Source organism: Bubalus bubalis, chromosome 8 (genome assembly GCF_019923935.1).
Source record: "Bubalus bubalis isolate 160015118507 breed Murrah chromosome 8, NDDB_SH_1, whole genome shotgun sequence".
Classification (NCBI taxonomy): Eukaryota; Metazoa; Chordata; class Mammalia; order Artiodactyla; family Bovidae; genus Bubalus; species Bubalus bubalis.
The window spans coordinates 96,446,053-96,463,362 of record NC_059164.1 but is presented as its reverse complement, the minus strand read 5'-3'; the positions used below and the strand labels follow the sequence as shown (position 1 = coordinate 96,463,362).

The 17,310-nt window shown below is 42.8% G+C and overlaps 1 protein-coding gene across 8 annotated transcripts in view; it reads right to left on the bottom strand.

Annotated features, from left to right (window-relative positions):
• EXOC4 (exocyst complex component 4) overlaps window positions 1-17,310 on the bottom strand; it is a 791,044-nt gene that overhangs the window by 767,578 nt on the left and 6,156 nt on the right. For 6 of the 8 annotated variants that reach the window (XM_044947183.2, XM_044947189.2, XM_044947185.2 and 3 more), the window contains exons 1-3: window positions 14,640-15,337; window positions 6,757-6,920; window positions 397-586 (exon numbers count right to left, since the gene is read on the bottom strand). In XM_044947183.2, coding sequence (XP_044803118.2) covers window positions 397-586; window positions 6,757-6,920; window positions 14,640-14,702 — 417 coding nt within the window. In that variant the 5' untranslated portion in view covers window positions 14,703-15,337. Of the gene's footprint in view, window positions 1-396; window positions 587-6,756; window positions 6,921-14,639; window positions 15,338-17,310 lie in introns of those variants that run through there. The other 2 variants (XM_044947184.2, XM_025292062.3) reach the window with 2 other exon arrangements.

Below are 17,310 nucleotides of genomic sequence, written 5' to 3'. Positions count from 1 at the left end.
ACAATGACTGTGGAGAAGATCACAACCGACTTCAAATGGGGCAACACACTCAAAACCAAATTTTTTTAAAATTTTCGACTGCTACAGCAATACACACAATGTGTGACTACATCTGATACATTAAAACGAGAGCCTCCAACAGTAAAGGGCCCTAGTGTCTTAGAACAGCTCCCTTTTCAGGTTTTCTCAAAAATTGTGGCAGAAGCCAAGGGTCAGATTTAGGGGAGAAAAGAAGCAAGGCCAGCTGCCCTCTGTGATCCTCTGCAGCCTGGGCTAAAAAAAAAACCTGAATCACTCATTAAGGTCATTACCACCACCAGGGAACCTCCCCCGGTTACAACACCTGGACCAATGGAAGATGCGATAGTCGTGGCCATCAGAGGGATGGAGCCGTACCTGCTTTATTTTGTTTCGGGAGTTGGTGATGCGCTCTGTGATGCTCTGGTACGTGCGGATGGCCGTGGTCAGTTCTGTGTAGTGCTGTACGATGAGTTCATCCAGGTCACGGTCACACCTCTCATAGGCTTCTTCGAGGCGCCCCTTCTCGTTTTCTCTGTCTTCAACGTCATCACTGGTAGACAGGGTCCTGTTTAAGACAGAATGTATCAGGCTGAGTCAAACTTAAAAGCTGAAAGTAGAAACAAGTAGAGTTAAGTCAGTGAGAGCACATGCACCTAGGAAATGAAACAAGTTACTAAAGGAAAACATCAAACATTTGCATGGTAAATTCCAGTAGCCTAGTAAGTGGATTTAATAAGGAATCTTCCCCTTCACTTTTCCCCTGGGCATGATCAGGAAACAGGCAGCGTGAACTCTGTAAGAGCCTGGGCACGTCTCCATTTGTTTGAATGAATCCTAGTACGTGCATGTTCCTTATCAGTGACTAGTCTGACCAATGAGACCTAAGGACTTCTAGGAGTAGTTTCCTTCCAAGAAGATTAACAGGAAGCAGGTTCCTCTTCCCAACACTGGGTATCATTATACAAAGCTCAGATATTCAGACATTAGCCATGTGATAATCCTGGGAGGAAAAGCCAAGAGGAACACCATGCTACTGCCATCACATCACTGGGCCACTAAAGCGGCCAACCCACAGCAGCCTCACCCAGGACTCCTTGCGAGGGGAGATAGTAAATATCCACTGCTGATGTCACTTTCACTTGGTCTTTTATAACAGAGCCAAAAGCATACTTACTGTAAAACTGCTTCTACACTGAGGAACTGCCTTCCAAACAGTTCATTCAAATGGCCTGAATTTGGTACAGAGCCGCCAGCGACCCAGAAATAAGGTCATGGTAATTCTAAAAATCCATTACAACAGCAATAATATCAGCTATACTACCAGACAGTCCCTGCATTTACTATTCTTCCAACAGCACTAACAAGATTGATATGAATCAACAATAAGCAGTGAATGAGATAGACACACTTATTAAAAATCTTTCAATAACTTAGTTTGATACATGGGCCACAGAGCTTTGTTTCCTCTATTATCCTTCCTGGGTAATTTTTTTTTAATTTAGTATTATAATCAGTAACAAAGAAATCTTTTTCTCTTATCTGTTGGCTGCCGTAATTTCGCTCCATTAAATTCCCTCAGATTTGTCAGCTTATACATTCAGCATACTTTATTTCATTTATCTTTTTTAATTTAGGGAGGGGGTAGTTTAGGCTCTCTGTGATGGATGCAATCAATTATAAAGTCCATCATTAGAACTGCTTTCGGAGATGGTCTGTCAGCAAATCAATCACATATTCCCTTCCACATTTTTGTAAGCAAACTACTGTAAAACGGTCTTTTCCAAACTGTCATTTAGAGCAAAAGATCTTAATTCATGAGTCACACAATATATAAAACGTTATCTTCCAACTTAGAGGGAGATTCAGCAGGCCAGTCTGATACTAATCTAACCTCTAAAAAGAATTTTGTAAATGTGTTAAGGGATGTCAAGAGATGATGTCCAGCATGAAATGGGGGACAGGAGGGACAGAAATGGAATGAAGGGAAAGGCGATGCTTGGATGGGGAGCAGTACAGGATACACCCAAGGCAACACACTGGGAACCCCAAGACGTGAAGGCAGGCCGTTACCAAGCCAGATCCCGTGTCCTCCTCTGTCAACTGGTAAGCCTACACCAGACTATCTCGAAGCCTACTTCCAGGAAGAAAACAGCACAGAAGCATTTAGCTAATTAAGTACATCAGAGTAGAGACCTGGGGGGGGGCGGGGGGTTGGTTTCAAAGCTAGAGCGACCAACACTACTTGCAGTATTTGGGTACAGGGTGGCTGAGCATGTCATCATGTTGTTTGTATGATACATAACTTTGCTCTTTAAATCTGAAACCTTCCAGGCTGTTAATCTAGAGTAAAGCACAATCAGAAAATGCCTTCAATGTATCAACTGTCCCAAAGGGAAGAGTTCCTAGATATTTAACTATTAGTTCCCCCTTTTCGCAGCAAACGGCCACAGACTTTTTTCAAAACTACACTGTTTGCCATCTTTATAAGGCTTTGCAGGATTTCCTCCCCACCATCTGCAGAAGGAAACATTGCAAGCATTTGGCATCATTCACATTTACTAGTGCAACTACCACCAAGGAAAATGTAGGGGCTGAGAGACCATCTTCTTGGGCATCAGCTATCACTGTAACACATCACCACACATTAGGAACGATTCAGAAAACCGAAAGGGTTACTGAAATGGAGAGGAGAGCAAACTGGGTCTCTAAGCGGGTTTCGGTTCCAATGTTCATTTTCAGAGAAAATATCTGTATAAGGAAATAGCCTGTACCATGTTTTGCCCCACATCTGAAATTCATCCTCTAGATGTAAACTGGGCTGAATGACCTTCACCTTTAGTCAAAAATCTCTTGCGTAAGAGCATTCTGAGAGGACAAAACCATTCAAGTTTTGTTTGTGCTTTGGGGTTTCTTTATGTGCACCATTTTTGAAGTCTTTATTGAATGTTACAATACTGCTTCTGTTTTATGTTTTTTGATCTTGAAGCATGTGGAATCTTACTTCCCCAACCAGGCATTGAACCCACATCGCCTGGATTGGACATGCAGAGTCTTAACCACTGGATGACCACAGAAGTCCTTAAAGTGTTCTGTTTTTTAATTAGAGAAAAGGAAAGCAGCAATAATAATAGCCACTAATATCTAGAAGGATGCACATTTTACAGAAAGTATGCTCAATCCACAGAACAACCCACTGGACTGGGTCCTGTTAACATACTTCCTCTCCCTTTTCACAGATGCCATAGCTGAGATTTACAACTGTAAATTTGCCCCATCTCACACAATGAGGGTAAGGGCTAGGGTGTGAGTGTATGCTCACTGGCTCACTCGTGTCCGACTCTTTGCAACCCCATGGACTATAGCCCACCAGACTCCTCTGTCCATGGAATTTCCCAGGTAAGAATACAGGAGTGGGCTGTATCTTGTACTCCAAAGCATCTTCCTGACCCAGGGATCACACCCGAGCCTCTTGCCTCTCCTCCAATGGCAAGTGGATTCTTCACCACTGCGCCACCTAGGAAGCCTAAGGGGTAGTACAGGAATTCAAAACCCACATCAATCTGTTTCCAGATTACGCTCCTATCTCTTTCAGATTTGTGGGCTACTCTGGAATCAATCTGCTTGGGTTGGAATCCACCGCTGCTTCCCACATGACCTCGGTCACAGTATCTCCTTTTGCCCACCTATAAAATGGAGATAGTAAGTATACCTTCCTTATAGGGTTGCAGGTGAGAATTGGATGAAATTAAACAAGGCCTGGCATATCACTGCTGCTGCTGCTGCTGCTGCTGCTAAGTCACTTCAGCCGTGTCCGCCTCTGCGCGACCCCAGAGACGGCAGCCCACCAGGCTCCCCCGTCCCTGGGATTCTCCAGGCAAGAACACTGGAGTGGGTTGCCATTTCCTTCTCCAATGCATGAAAGTGAAAAGTGAAAGTAAAGTCGCTCAGTCATGTTCGACCCTCAGTGACTCCATGGACTGCAGCCTACCAGGCTCCTCCGTCCATGGGATTTTCTAGGCAAGAGTACTGGAGTGGGGTGCCATTGCCTTCTCCGTGGCATATCACTAGCACTCCATAAAAAAGGTTGGTGGCTGCCATCGTTGTAGTAATAGTAGTAACAGCAGTAAAGGCAATAGCAGTTTTCCAGAATGTCATAGAAAGGGCATCCTTTAGAGACAAAGGTTCAAATTTCCTCACCCCCAAATACTGGATCATTAGGCACTGGGAATGAGGTCTGACCTCCCTTTCACTTTACTCCTCCTTAATGTCAAAAACTGTTTAGAGTCTGAGACTTTATACTTAGAAGCTAACAAGTTAGCCTGCCAGAGTTTCGTGGATGCTGGGAGAAGTCACAAAACTCCTAGGTGGGTCAGAAGCTAAGGACGTCAATAGTCATAGCACAGCACGTAGCAAGAGCATCAGCATGCTTGTAGCAGATCCCTTGCCCCCCAAGTCCCATGGGCAGTGAGAAGATGGGCCCAAATGGATGCCCGCTGAGTCGCTGAAGAGGACTCTGAGCTTTGAAAACTGAATTTTTCACACTAGACAGTAAACATGCCTGCCATTTGCTCTGGAGGGAAATATTATCTCTACCTTCTAAACAGGTCAAATAAACATCCTTGAGAGTCTAAAACAAAGGGCACCCATACTTTGCTCACAAGAATCTCAGAAACATAACCTTCCCAAGCAGAACTATCCCTCAACAAAAATGAAACCTAATTGATTGGGTTCCTCCAGGGACTGCATGGTGTCGAGCAATAGTTGACCATCAACAAAGATTCATTTCCAATCTGTTTTCAACAAAATGAGGCCAGAAATACAACACCTCACACAATAAATATCTGCAAAATGAATGAATGATAGACCATAAGAGCAGACTAATTCTAGGGAGAGAGTCCCCACACATGCTACCGAAACCCAGCGAATTTCAGCGTGGGATTATCCTACCGGATGTGGGTCACTTGACCTGAACTGAGAGCAGGATGGAAGAGAAGCCTTGTGATTGAGCTCACCCCTGCCAGCCAGGTCAGGAACCTCTCCTCGGCCTGCTAAGCCTCTGGGTGAAGAAAAGATCACTCGCTCACAAACCCACTCCCCGCAATTCTTAACTGTTCTACTTCTTACAAAGTCTTTCATTAAAATAAAATCCTCCCCTTTGTAATTTCTACCCATTGATGCCTGGGTGGGGCGGGGAGTGAAAGTGTTATTCGTGCAGTCATGCTGGACTCTGCGACCCCATGGACTGTAGCCCTCCAGGCTCCTCTGTCCATGGGATTCTCCAGGAAAAAATACTGGAATGGGTTGCCATTTCCTTCTTCAGGGGATCTTCCCAACTCAAGGATAGACGCCAGGTCTCCTGCATTGCAGGCAGATTCTTTACCCACTGATCCTAGTGATTCTGCCTTTTTCAGTAACAGAAGTCTATTCCCTCTTTCATGAAGTCTCTCTTTAAACAGTAAAGGACTCTTTAATACTTTCTCACGTTCAACAGCTCCAGTTTCTTTTTTTTTTTTTTTTAAACTTTAAAATATTGTATTAGTTTTGTCAAATATCGAAATGAATCCACCACAGGTATACTTGTGTTCCCCATCCTGAACCCTCCTCCCTCCTCATACCATCCCTCTGGGTCGTCCCAGTGCACTAGCCCCAAGCATCCAGTATCGTGCATTGAACCTGGACTGGCAACTCGTTTCATACATGATATTATACATGTTTCAATGCCATTCTCCCAAATCTTCCCACCCTCTCCCTCTCCAACAGAGTCCATAAGACTGTTCTGTACATCAGTGTCTCTTTTGCTGTCTCGTACACAGGGTTATTGTTACCATCTTTCTAAATTCCATATATATGCGTTAGTATACTGTATTGGTGTTTTTCTTTCTGGCTTACTTCACTCTGTATAATAGGCTCCAGTTTCTTAATCCATTTCTTCCACAACATGGAAGCCCACCAGCCTTCTTAATTTCTTCTGAGGTCCCCTCGAAAATGAGCGGCACTCACACACAGGACTTGCTGCATTACTCTCTGTGGTTTATGTACACTAACTTATTCCAGACAACCACCTGCGAAGCAGGTGCCACTGTACTCTTTTTACATATGAGGAGTCAGAGTTGTGCATTTGAGGCGCAGAACTTTTAAGTTGCAGAGCCAGGCCTCAAACCTTGATAGTCTGGTCCTGAGAAGGTTCCCTACCCTGCCTCTCAAGACGTGGTACTCACAACTGGCACAACACACTCCTAGCGTGACCGTCCAAACAGAAAGGGGTTTTATAACCCATAAACTAGAGCACTCTATTTTTAACAATGTAACCTAAAACTACATAGCATTTTTGTAAATACTGAGTCCAAAAATGATCCAAGATCCCTTTGACAGTAACTGCTGACAATCCAGCTTTCACTCTTCCTCTGCTTGGGAGATATGAAAACTAAAAGCACAAATTTACATGACTTCCTGGGTCCCCCCAATTTTGGGTAAAGAAGATCAAGGTGAGGCACAGAATATAAATTACTGATTATCAATTATACAAACAATGAAGTGGTTATTTTATACACACAGTTTAAGGTAACACTCAAAATGGTCCTACGAGACAGTATCACCACCTTTTTACAGATCAGGAATCAAAGGAACAGAGAGGTAAAGTAACTTGCACAAATGTACACAGCTAACATCAGAAATGAAAGCAAAGTATAACATCAAAATCCATGGCCTTCCCACTATACATGTTATGAAACCTACCCTTTCCTGGCTTCAGCCACTGGGCTGCAGGACTGCACCCTAATCAAGCTGCAATCCACATGTGGAGAGAGGGGCGGACAGCCAAGAGACGTCAGGAGGGCACCTGGCAGCTTTTTTAGTATTAACAGTAACAGTTGAATCTGGACAGGTTTAAAAAGCATGACCTAAAAGAAGACACGGAACAGAGGAGAAACTACTTGAAGCTGCCATCCCAAGATGCTTTCAAGATACGGAATCATCCTTCAGAACTTTTTCCATTCCTATCTCAAAGTCATTATGCTTTACAAACTATTGCTAAGTTCATGAAAGTCGCTCAGTCATGTCCAACTCTTTGTGACCCCATGGGCTATCCAGTCCATGGAGGAGCATAAAAGCATAGATTTCAGTTAAGCTGGACACATACATTTCTGGATCACTGAGAATTTTTCACTAAGACAGCTCTGGCATTTGCATGATGAATTACATCACTGGCCGTGACTAATTAATCCCAGGAAGGAATTTATTAATTAATCCCAGGAAGGAATTTATTTCCCCAGTGGACCTCAAGGACCATGGTACCTACACTAAGCTACAAGGAACATGTACATTAAATGATTCTAGTGAATTCACAGCCATCAGCTCCAAGTAAGCCCTATAAACAAGCAGAAAAACCCAGGGTAAATAACTGGAGATCTAAAACCAAGTTCGCCAGCTTCCTTTTTGATACCAGCTTCTGTATTTCAGGATAGCCAGTCAAGTGTTTTGAAAGGAAAATAACTAGTCACCATAACTGGCTCCTTCTATGGAGCAATTTTGCTTTCACTTTGGACTTGATAGAGTAATGGTGTCCAGACAAAAGAAGTACACAAAAGTCAATATTACTCTTAAAAAAAAAAAAAAAAAAGGAAAGCTCAAACAAAAGAAAAAGCCTGTCTATGAAAATAGGGTTAGTCACCCAAAGGTAACCCATCACTCAAGAGAAACAATAACTTCCTGTCAAAGACAGAATGCTGCTGCTGCTGCTAAGTCGCTTCAGTCGTGTCCGACTCTGTGCGACCCCACAGACGGCAACCCACCAGGCTCCGCCGTCCCTGGGATTCTCCAGGCAAGAGTACTGGAGTGGGTTGCCATTTCCTTCTCCAATGCATGAAAGTGAAAAGTGAAAGTGAAGTCTCTCAGTCATGTCCAACTCTTAGCGACCCCATGGACTGCAGCCTACCAGGCTCCTCCATCCATGGGATTTTCCAGGCAAGAGTACTGGAGTGGGGTGCCATTGCCTAAAGACAGAATAAAAGGGTGCAAAAAAAAAATCTAGAATTCTACCATCAGGAACACAGCAGAAGTGTCTTACTACACTGACCAAATGTCAAACATGAGGCATCTTGTGAAACTTTCAAGCTCTTTGACCTTGGGCAAGTCACTTAACATGTCTGGGTCTGTTTCTTTCCTTGTCAGACAGACAGGATCATAAGAGAACCTGCCCCACCACGTTATCATGAGGATTGGAGAAGCGTGTGAATGCACTTTGTAAAATATAAAGTGCCCTCAATGCGTGGGTGGAAACATTATTAGCAATGAAATAAATCATTTGTGAATCACAACACTGTTAGCCCCAACCCCCTAAAGCTTCCCCTGCTGGAAAATGCCTGAGGATATTTATGAACTGAGATCAGACCTTTTCTCTGTATTCTTACGGTGCCTGGCACATTAAGTGCTTAGGCAAAGCTAAATAATGAGTAGCAGCAAAATGCAGGATCTGAATGGGTCATGGAGGGTCGTTTCCTGCCTTAAGAAACAACTGCAGCTAGATTATCTCACACAAAGAAATGCCTGTTCAGAAATCTGGAGGAAAGGGCCAACAAGAGTTACCTTGACCCTGTTTAGTCCATTCAGTCAACTGAACAAACAGCTCTGACACACCCACAACTTAGCAGGCAAGGCTGTTGAGCGGCTAGAGATAGAGCCGTGAATATAACCAGCCCCTCCCTCATGATGCGCACAGTTTGGTCTAGTGGGGGAAAGCAGGCAGCCCACGGAGGACGGGAGAGCACGGGAGCAGCTACGGAAAAGGGAAGCCAAGGCACAGAGGAAACTGACACAAGGAGGCCGGAATGGGCTCTCAGATCAAGAGGGCGTTTGAGGGGCTTCCCGGGTAGCTCAGTGGTGAGGAATCCACCTGCTAATGCAGATGACGCAGGTTTGATCCCTGGTCCGGGAAGATGCCACAGAGCAGCTAAGCCTGTGCACCACAACGACTGAGCCTGTGCTCTAGAGCCCGGCAGCCCCAGCTACCAAAGCCTTGACACCCCAGAGTCCATGCTCAGCAGCAAGAGACACCACTGCAACGAGAAGCCTGAACACAGCAACTAGAGAGTAGTCCCAGCTTCACAACTAGAGGAAAGCCCACACAGCAATGAAGACCTGGAAGAAGACAAAAAAAGTTTTTTAATTAGGAAAAAAAATTACAGACTTGACAGTACGGGAAGGAGAAGGTGAGACAAGTTGACAGTAGCATGGAAACATGTATCACCATATGTAAAATAGACAGCCAGCGGGAACATGCTGTATGATGCAGGGAGCCCAAAGCTGGTGCTCCTCGACAACCTCGAGGGGTGGGGTGGGAGGTGGGAGGGAGGGGACACATGTATACCTATGGCTGATTCATGTTGATGTTTAGCAGAAATGAACATAATATTGTAAAGCAATTATCCTTCAACTAATTTTTTTTAAATTTTAATCAAAAAATAAAAAGATGGCATTTGAACAGACCTTTCTGGAAAACTGGGGGGGGGGGGGGGGGGGGGTGGAGGCAGCAGTGAGCAGACATTAACTACTTGGGAACACTGATTCCAGAGACCACAGTAGATGCACAGATCCTGAAGTAGGACATGGTTGGCCTGTTAAAGGAATGAGGAATGGCCAAGAAGTCAATGTAGCTTCAGAGAAGCGAGGAAGTGATATGAAACAAGGTCAGGGAGGAGGCTGGGAGCCAGATCAGGACAGCTTTTCAGGCTCTTACTCCAAAGTGTTCTCTCAAGTCACTTGGGAGTTAGCACCAAGGCAACTTTCAAACAACAGCTAATGGTAAATAATCAGTAACAATAATCACTTTCAAGTTTCATTTCAATTCTATTCCACTTCTTTCCAAAAAAGATCTGAGATGGTTAGTACAAGAATCTGGACAATAGAAATGAGAAAGGGGAACTAAAGAGATGTAGAACAACGTCATATAAATGTAAAACAGGTATGCAGGTCATATGGACAAATGTAGTGTGTATGAAATGGAGCCCCCAATTCAACTTTGAGGTTCCTAGTAGCAGATGCAAAAAGGGAAACCTAGCCAGTAATTCTCATTCTTAAAAAGCCAGATTCCAGTTCCTCCAAGGAAGCAAACTTTAATACTAAACTCTTCAAAAAAATTCATTTAAAACAAAGAGACATTATACAATACAGTGAACAATGTCCTCAACAACCTTCTAGAAACAGTAACAAATCTTACATGGCCATTTCTTACAAGTTCCTCCAAGAACGTAACATTAAAACACAACTAAGACCTAAGAGATTTTTCAAAGACCCTGAATATAGTCCAGAGTATTAAGCTTTCCAACGATTTTCATCTAAGAAGAGAATTTAGGGAATTTAAAGGACTAAGTGAATCAAATTATGTTTCATTAATTTCCGCCTTTCAGCAAGCCTTTTGATAGTTCAAGTTAACCAGACAGTAATTCTCCGAAGAGAGTCCACAGTACGAGTATTTGGTATTACAGGGCTAACAGAGGACTATTAAATATTATAAGACAGAAAAGCAGGTAGTAAGGTTGAAAACCAATTGTAAAAAATTAGCCTGACCAGGGCTCTTGCCTGCTTCTCAAGATTGCCAGATTGTCACTCTGAAAGCATTTTAGGATATTTTAACAAATGAAAGTGCACAGAGTCCCACATATTATGGACTGAATTGTGACACTCACACACACACACACACACACACACACACACACACACCCCACCAAGCACCACCAAATTCATTATGCTGAAGCCCTAACATAATTGCTTTTGGAGGCAGGGCCTAGAAGGCAGGTCATAAAGATTACATCAGGTCATACGTGCAGGGTCTTAATGGGAAGGAACTGGTGTCCTTATAAAGAGAGGAAGAGACACCAAAGAGCCCTCTCCCTCTCCACGTACTCAGAGGAAGGGCCGTCTGAGGACCCAAGGAGAAGGTGGCCATCTCCCAGCCAAGAAGAGGCCTCAAGTCACCCAGCCCTGACTGTACCATCATCTTAGACTTCTAGTCTCCTAGAAGAGAGACGAGGAGATTCTAGTCTCCCAGTTACCCAGTCTGTGGTATTCTGTTACAGCTGCCTGAGCAGACAAGTACACCACCCTGTAAAACACAAGCAGTGTTATTCTGCTTGGGTAAAATCTCAAGGCAGATGTTATCAGTTACCCCCCACTTAACCACAGCAACACAGATTCTTCCACGAGAAGAGTCAGCTGCCTGATAAGAGTCTCAGATAACTGAATTAATTAACCTGCTATAAGAAATATTTAACATCATACACCTGAATTTTGACACCTATGGTATAATTAGCATTAAGTCAGGCTTTCTGAAAACACTTAAAACGCTTAATTGTCTACTAAGGGCATTCCTTGTCGGCATCCAGTGACCTCTCCTCCAGGAATAATAAAGATTAACGGAACAATTAATGGAAATCCCTCCAAGCAACTCAGAAAAACTAATTACAAGTAAGGCTCCACATATCCAGAAATAACTTACCAGGACGCAACAGCTCTACACAGCAAAACCCACAGTAAAATGAAACCTCTTGAGTGATCCCCATTCTGGGAAGTACTCAACGGGACTCTCAGTAGACACACTAGAGGTCACTGAGCCCCTGCATTTTTTTTCCCCACTCATCAAGCACCTGAATCCCTCCATCAGTACGGCCTTCTCTCATTAGGACAATTCTTATGAATTTTTTAAATTGCATCATGGAAAGAGCAGAAAACAAGGAGTCATCCTTACAACATTCTAACATTTTATAAGCCCCAAACTGAGAATTGGTAAATTCTCAGATATTCAAGGGTGAACTAATTTTTGAACCTCACTCCAAGCAGGAAGAAAACAATTTCCTGATCTTTCTAGAACATAATATTATTATTGGCCCCAATGTAAGGAAAAAAAAGTCTAGAGCTGACATGATTCTTGAAATTGTGAACTGTTTTTTTCCAGTTAAAATGCGTTTAACTAGAAGATATTAAGCAACATTATTAGATCCACTTAGCCCTTATTTCAAGGGCTTCCCTGGTGGCTCAGCAGTGAAGAATCCGCTTGCAATACAGGAGACATAAGTTTGATCCCTGGGTCAAGAAGATTCCCTGGAGAAGGAAACGGCACCCCACTCCAATATTCTTGCCTGGGAAATCCCACGGACAGAGGAGTCTGGCGGGCTACAGTCCATGGGGTCGCAAAGAGCACATGACTTAGTGACTAAGCCACCACCACAGCCCTTATTTCAAAGTGGGAATCAGATTTTCTTTTCCTCGAAAATAACATTAATAACAGCCAACCTAAGACACGCCTGATAGTAACATATACCTGTTATGTTACAAAGGGCACTCAGTACAGTTCTGAGTAACATTAAGTACAAACTAAAGTGGTGGAGCGGAGACGGCAATGGCACCCCACTCCAGTACTCTTGCCTGGAAAATCCCATGGACAGAGGAGCCTGGTGGGCTGCCATCTATGGGGTCGCACAGAGTCGGACACGACTGAAGCCACTTAGCAGCAGCAGCAGCAAAGTGATGGAGCCATGAAATTAAAAGACGCTTACTCCTTGGAAGGAAAGTTATGACCAACCTAGATAGCATATTCAAAAGCAGAGACATTACTTTGCCAACAAAGGTCCGTCTAGTCAAGGCTATGGTTTTTCCAGTGGTCATGTATGGATGTGAGAGTTGGACTGTGAAGAAAGCTGAGCGCCAAAGAATTGATGCTTTTGAACTGTGGTGCTGGAGAAGACTCTTGAGAGTCCCTTGGACTGCAAGGAGATCCAACCAGTCCATTCTGAAGGAGATCAGCCCTGGGATTTCTTTGGAAGGAATGATGCTAAAGCTGAAACTCCAGTACTTTGGCCACCTCATGCGAAGAGTTGACTCATTGGAAGAGACTCTGATGCTGGGAGGGACTGGGGGCAGGAGAAGGGGACGACAGAGGATGAGATGGCTGGATGGCATCACTGACACGATGAACGTGAGTCTGAGCGAACTCCAAGAGTTGGTGATGGACAGGGAGGCCTGGCGTGCTGCGATTCATGGGGTCGCAAAGAGTTGCACACAACTGAGCGAATGAACTGAACTGAAAGTGGTGGAAAGACAGGTTACTAAGACTATGAACCTGAACCAAATAAGTTTCAAACTGGTCTTCAAAGCCTGTTATGTGAGGCAGTGTCCTTTGATAAGATGAATAGTCCTACCAAGGCTTCCAATGAACTGTGAAAATGAGAGACCCTCATCGTAATTCTGAGTTTTGGCAGAAAGAAAAAGATCACACATTAAATACATGTGATGTGTATCACTATATAATCACATAAGACATGACGTAGTCACTCAAAGCATAACCAAATGTAACACTTTTAAATCGGATTTTATTATATTCAATTAGACACTGCAACTACTTCTTAATTACGTTTTATTAGATCCCACAAAAAGCAAGACAATCCCACCCCGACTGATGGAGATTCACAATGACAAGTTCCTCTGAAAAAATTTTCTGAGGCATAAAAACATCCCGTAATTCACTCCAAAGAAACTCACTTCATATCAAGTGACAGTAAACAATTTCTGCTTTAAAGTCAATTGAAAATTCACAGGCGTCTTGCTTCAGACAGCACTTAGGGCCAATTACCACACCCGACGCATGCAGTTTTTTGTATTTCAATTAATTCGGTTATATAACCCACCCTTCTGGGGACCAAAAACAGTCAACTTGTAGCCAACAGAGAAAGCCATTACCAAAATTAAGTAGAATCGCTCTTAACAAAGCCTACAATAGTCAAGGGTTGACAAAATCAACTTAAAATCTCCCCCACCCTTAGTGAACCAAACTCCACCTCTCTTCCACTCCCATTTTAAGCATCACATCCTTAAAGCATCGTCTCCAGTCATCTCGTTTTTCACCTCCAGTGGAATGCCTTTGTTACTACAACACAGTACAGTGTTTGATAATTTTAAACGTGTAGGCTATTTCCTAATGAGGAGTTTCTCGTGAATTCCTCAGAAATAGTGTTTTATTTGTTTATATTAACATATATGTTTATATTAACATATTATATGCTGATAGGCTAGTTTGGAAATTCTGGGTTACACAAATTGAAGCAGGTTTCATAACCACATTCAGTTTCAGGAGACTTTAATATGTTAATGTTCAAGGTGCCTCTGGGAGGGAGTGTTTGGGTGGGGCCAGAGTGAACAGAACATGAATATATTATGTAGCATTTCTGCAATTCATTAACCTGCAGAACCTTGTCATTCCCACTACCTTCCATCTCCCCAGCATATATATTATACACATACATGTGCATGTTTATGGAAATTTTCAAACATGAACAGAAATTAAGGAACTCATCAAACTCAGCTTCAACAATCAGCAGCACATTCCCATCATGTTTTGTCTATACCCTCACTGGCTCTAACTTTCTTCTGTATTATTTTGAAGCAAATCCTAGACATGATATTTTACTTGTTTATTTCAGTAAGTATCTCTCAAGAATAGCACTTTTCAAAAGACAGCCATACCATTATCTCCGCTAAAAACAAGTTAACACTACCTGGTTTCTTGTATCTTACTTTCCCAACTTACATCTTTAAGGGCTACTCAAAACTTTGATGAGTAGTGGACTCACCTGAGACTCCTGTAAACGGCAGATTCGGGTCAAGTGGTTCAGGTGGTGCCGAAGATTCTGCATTCCTAACAAGCTCTTAAGTGATATTCTGAGTATAAAACAATGCTTCTCGTAATATTCAGTGCAATGATAGTAAGTTTAGACAGCAAGTTTCCAATGGAAAAAACACCTGAATTACATGAATTACATGCCACTGTATTTTTTGAAAGGGCTTTATAAAAATTTTTAAAAAAGTAAAAGTCAATAAAGGTTCAAAGGTTCTCCTAAGGATCTTGAAATACATTTCTTACCATGTTAAATGATACAAAATTTTCCCTTATAACTTCCTATTAAATGGAGGGTCCCTGGTTTTTCAAGGTGAAAAACACAAAGGACTGGCTACCATAAAGACCAAGGTCATAACTCATTCCATAGCTAGAAAGCCGTTAACAAAAACATAAGGAGCAGCAGAGTGTAAGACCAGAGGGAGCAGAACTCACCACTGCAAACTGAAAAATGCCAGCACAAGCTGAAACACCCAGTGCAAACAAAAACCAACCACCAACAGAAGCATTCTAAGTACCATGCCGTCCAAAGAAAATACATTTACTAGCCACTCTAGCGGAGAAGGCCATGGCACCCCACTCCAGTACTCTTCCCTGGAAAATCCCAGGGACGGAGGAGCCTGGTAGGCTGCAGTCCATGGGGTCGGGTCACTAAGAGTCAGAGACGACTGAGTGACTTCACTTTGACTTTTCACTTTTATGCACTGGAGAAGGAAATGGCAACCCACTCCAGTGTTCTTGCCTGGAGAATCCCAGGGACGGGGGAACCTGGTGGGCTGCCGTCTGTGGATTGCACAGGGTCGGACACGACTGAAGCGACTTAGCAGCAGCAGCCACACTAGACCTTAGGTTAACAAACAATACCATCACAGGTATCAGATAAAAAAACTATATTTTAAAAAATAAATATATAAACAGATACAAACTAGTTACAAGGCATTTCTAAGAGTTCTGAAGGAAAAGCTCCTGAAAAAGAACTATATGAAGTTAATTTTAACTAAACACTCCACAAAATACTACAAAATCAGAAAGACCATCAGTGCTGAGGTACCTAGTTCACTTTTAGGCTACAACTTTTTTTAGAGCGTCTTATGCTTCCTGTTTGAGCATAGGCAACCCAAAATTTGGACCCAGAAAAATTAACCTTTTGAGTTTTTTTGTTTTTTTTTTTTTTAATATGAAGCACTGATAGACTTCTGCTCCAGGACTGGATGAAATCATAGGAAACAGATCTATCCTCCCATCCAAAACAACAAACAAAAGATTTCAAACTTGGACATGAAAGCTGCTGGAGTTTGCTGAGCAGAGTCCTGGAGAAGACAGAGCTAACCAGAGCACCCTGGAGATCTGTGGAGAAGCTTCCTAGAGTCTTCCCCCAAGCACATGTGGTAGAAAACTACTCAAGGCCACGATAAGAACCACCTGAAAGCACTTGCAAGAACAATGATCTGAAATCACACACAGCCAGAGTGAAAATCTCACCACTCATAGAGCACGAGGTGGAGCACTAGGAAGGATTCTGCCACAGTCTGAGATAAAACCGCCCTAAACTAAACGCTGCTTGGCTCCTGATTGTTATTTACTCGCTGAGTCGCATCTGACTCTTGCAACCCCATAGACTGGAGTCCACAAAGCTCCTCTGTCCATGGGATTTTCCAGGCAAGAATACTGGAGTGGGCTGCCATTTCCTTCTCTAGGGGATCTTCCCGACCCGGGGATTGAACCCCTGGCTCCTGCATTGCAGGAGGATTCTTTACTGCTGAACCATGGGGGAAGCCAATTAGCAAAATTTAAAACAGGGCCTCAAAGGGCTACACTGTTTCTGAGTAAGTTAACCACATCCCAGAAAACAATAGTCAAGAGTATTTATAGGAAAACAAAGATATCCAACATGAGTACATAACAAGGTAAAAATCACAGAGTCTAGCATCCAAGAAGTGCAAGGCATGTGGGGGGAGGGGAGATTAATCAACTGAAACGAATCCCAAAATGATGACATGATAAAATTAGTAAACAAGAACACTTAAAGAGTTACCTGTATTCCGTACGTTCAAGAAACTACAGGAAAGACTGAAAATATTTTTTTAAAAGACCCAAATTAAATCTCTGAAAGAGCAAAACCACAATCTAATAAAAATTGCATTACATGGAACTAACAGCAGAATGGGAATTGCAGAAAAGATTAATGAAGTTTAACACACAGCAACAGAAACCATATCCAAAAAAAAAAGAAACCCACCTAGGAAAAAAAAGACCAAAAAATAAAAAGAGAGAAAGACACCATCAGTATTCAGGGAGCTGTGCGACAACAGGAAGTGTCTTAAACTACTTAGAGGTAAATCTGACAGACAACACGTGGACTTACACTTGAAATCTACAAAGAAACTGCTGGGGGGAATTGAGTGAAGAGAAATACTGTTTATGGATCAGAAGACATATTGTTGAGATGTCAATTCTCCCATATGAATCAGGACATTCAAAGAAATCCTAACCAAAATCCCAGTGGGTTTATTTTAGAAATTGATTGGCTAATTCTAAAATAGACATGGAAATGCAAAGAACCTAGAAGGGCCAAAATTAACTTTGGAAAAGTAGGAGAGAGCTGGAAAGCTTATGTTGCCTGTCTC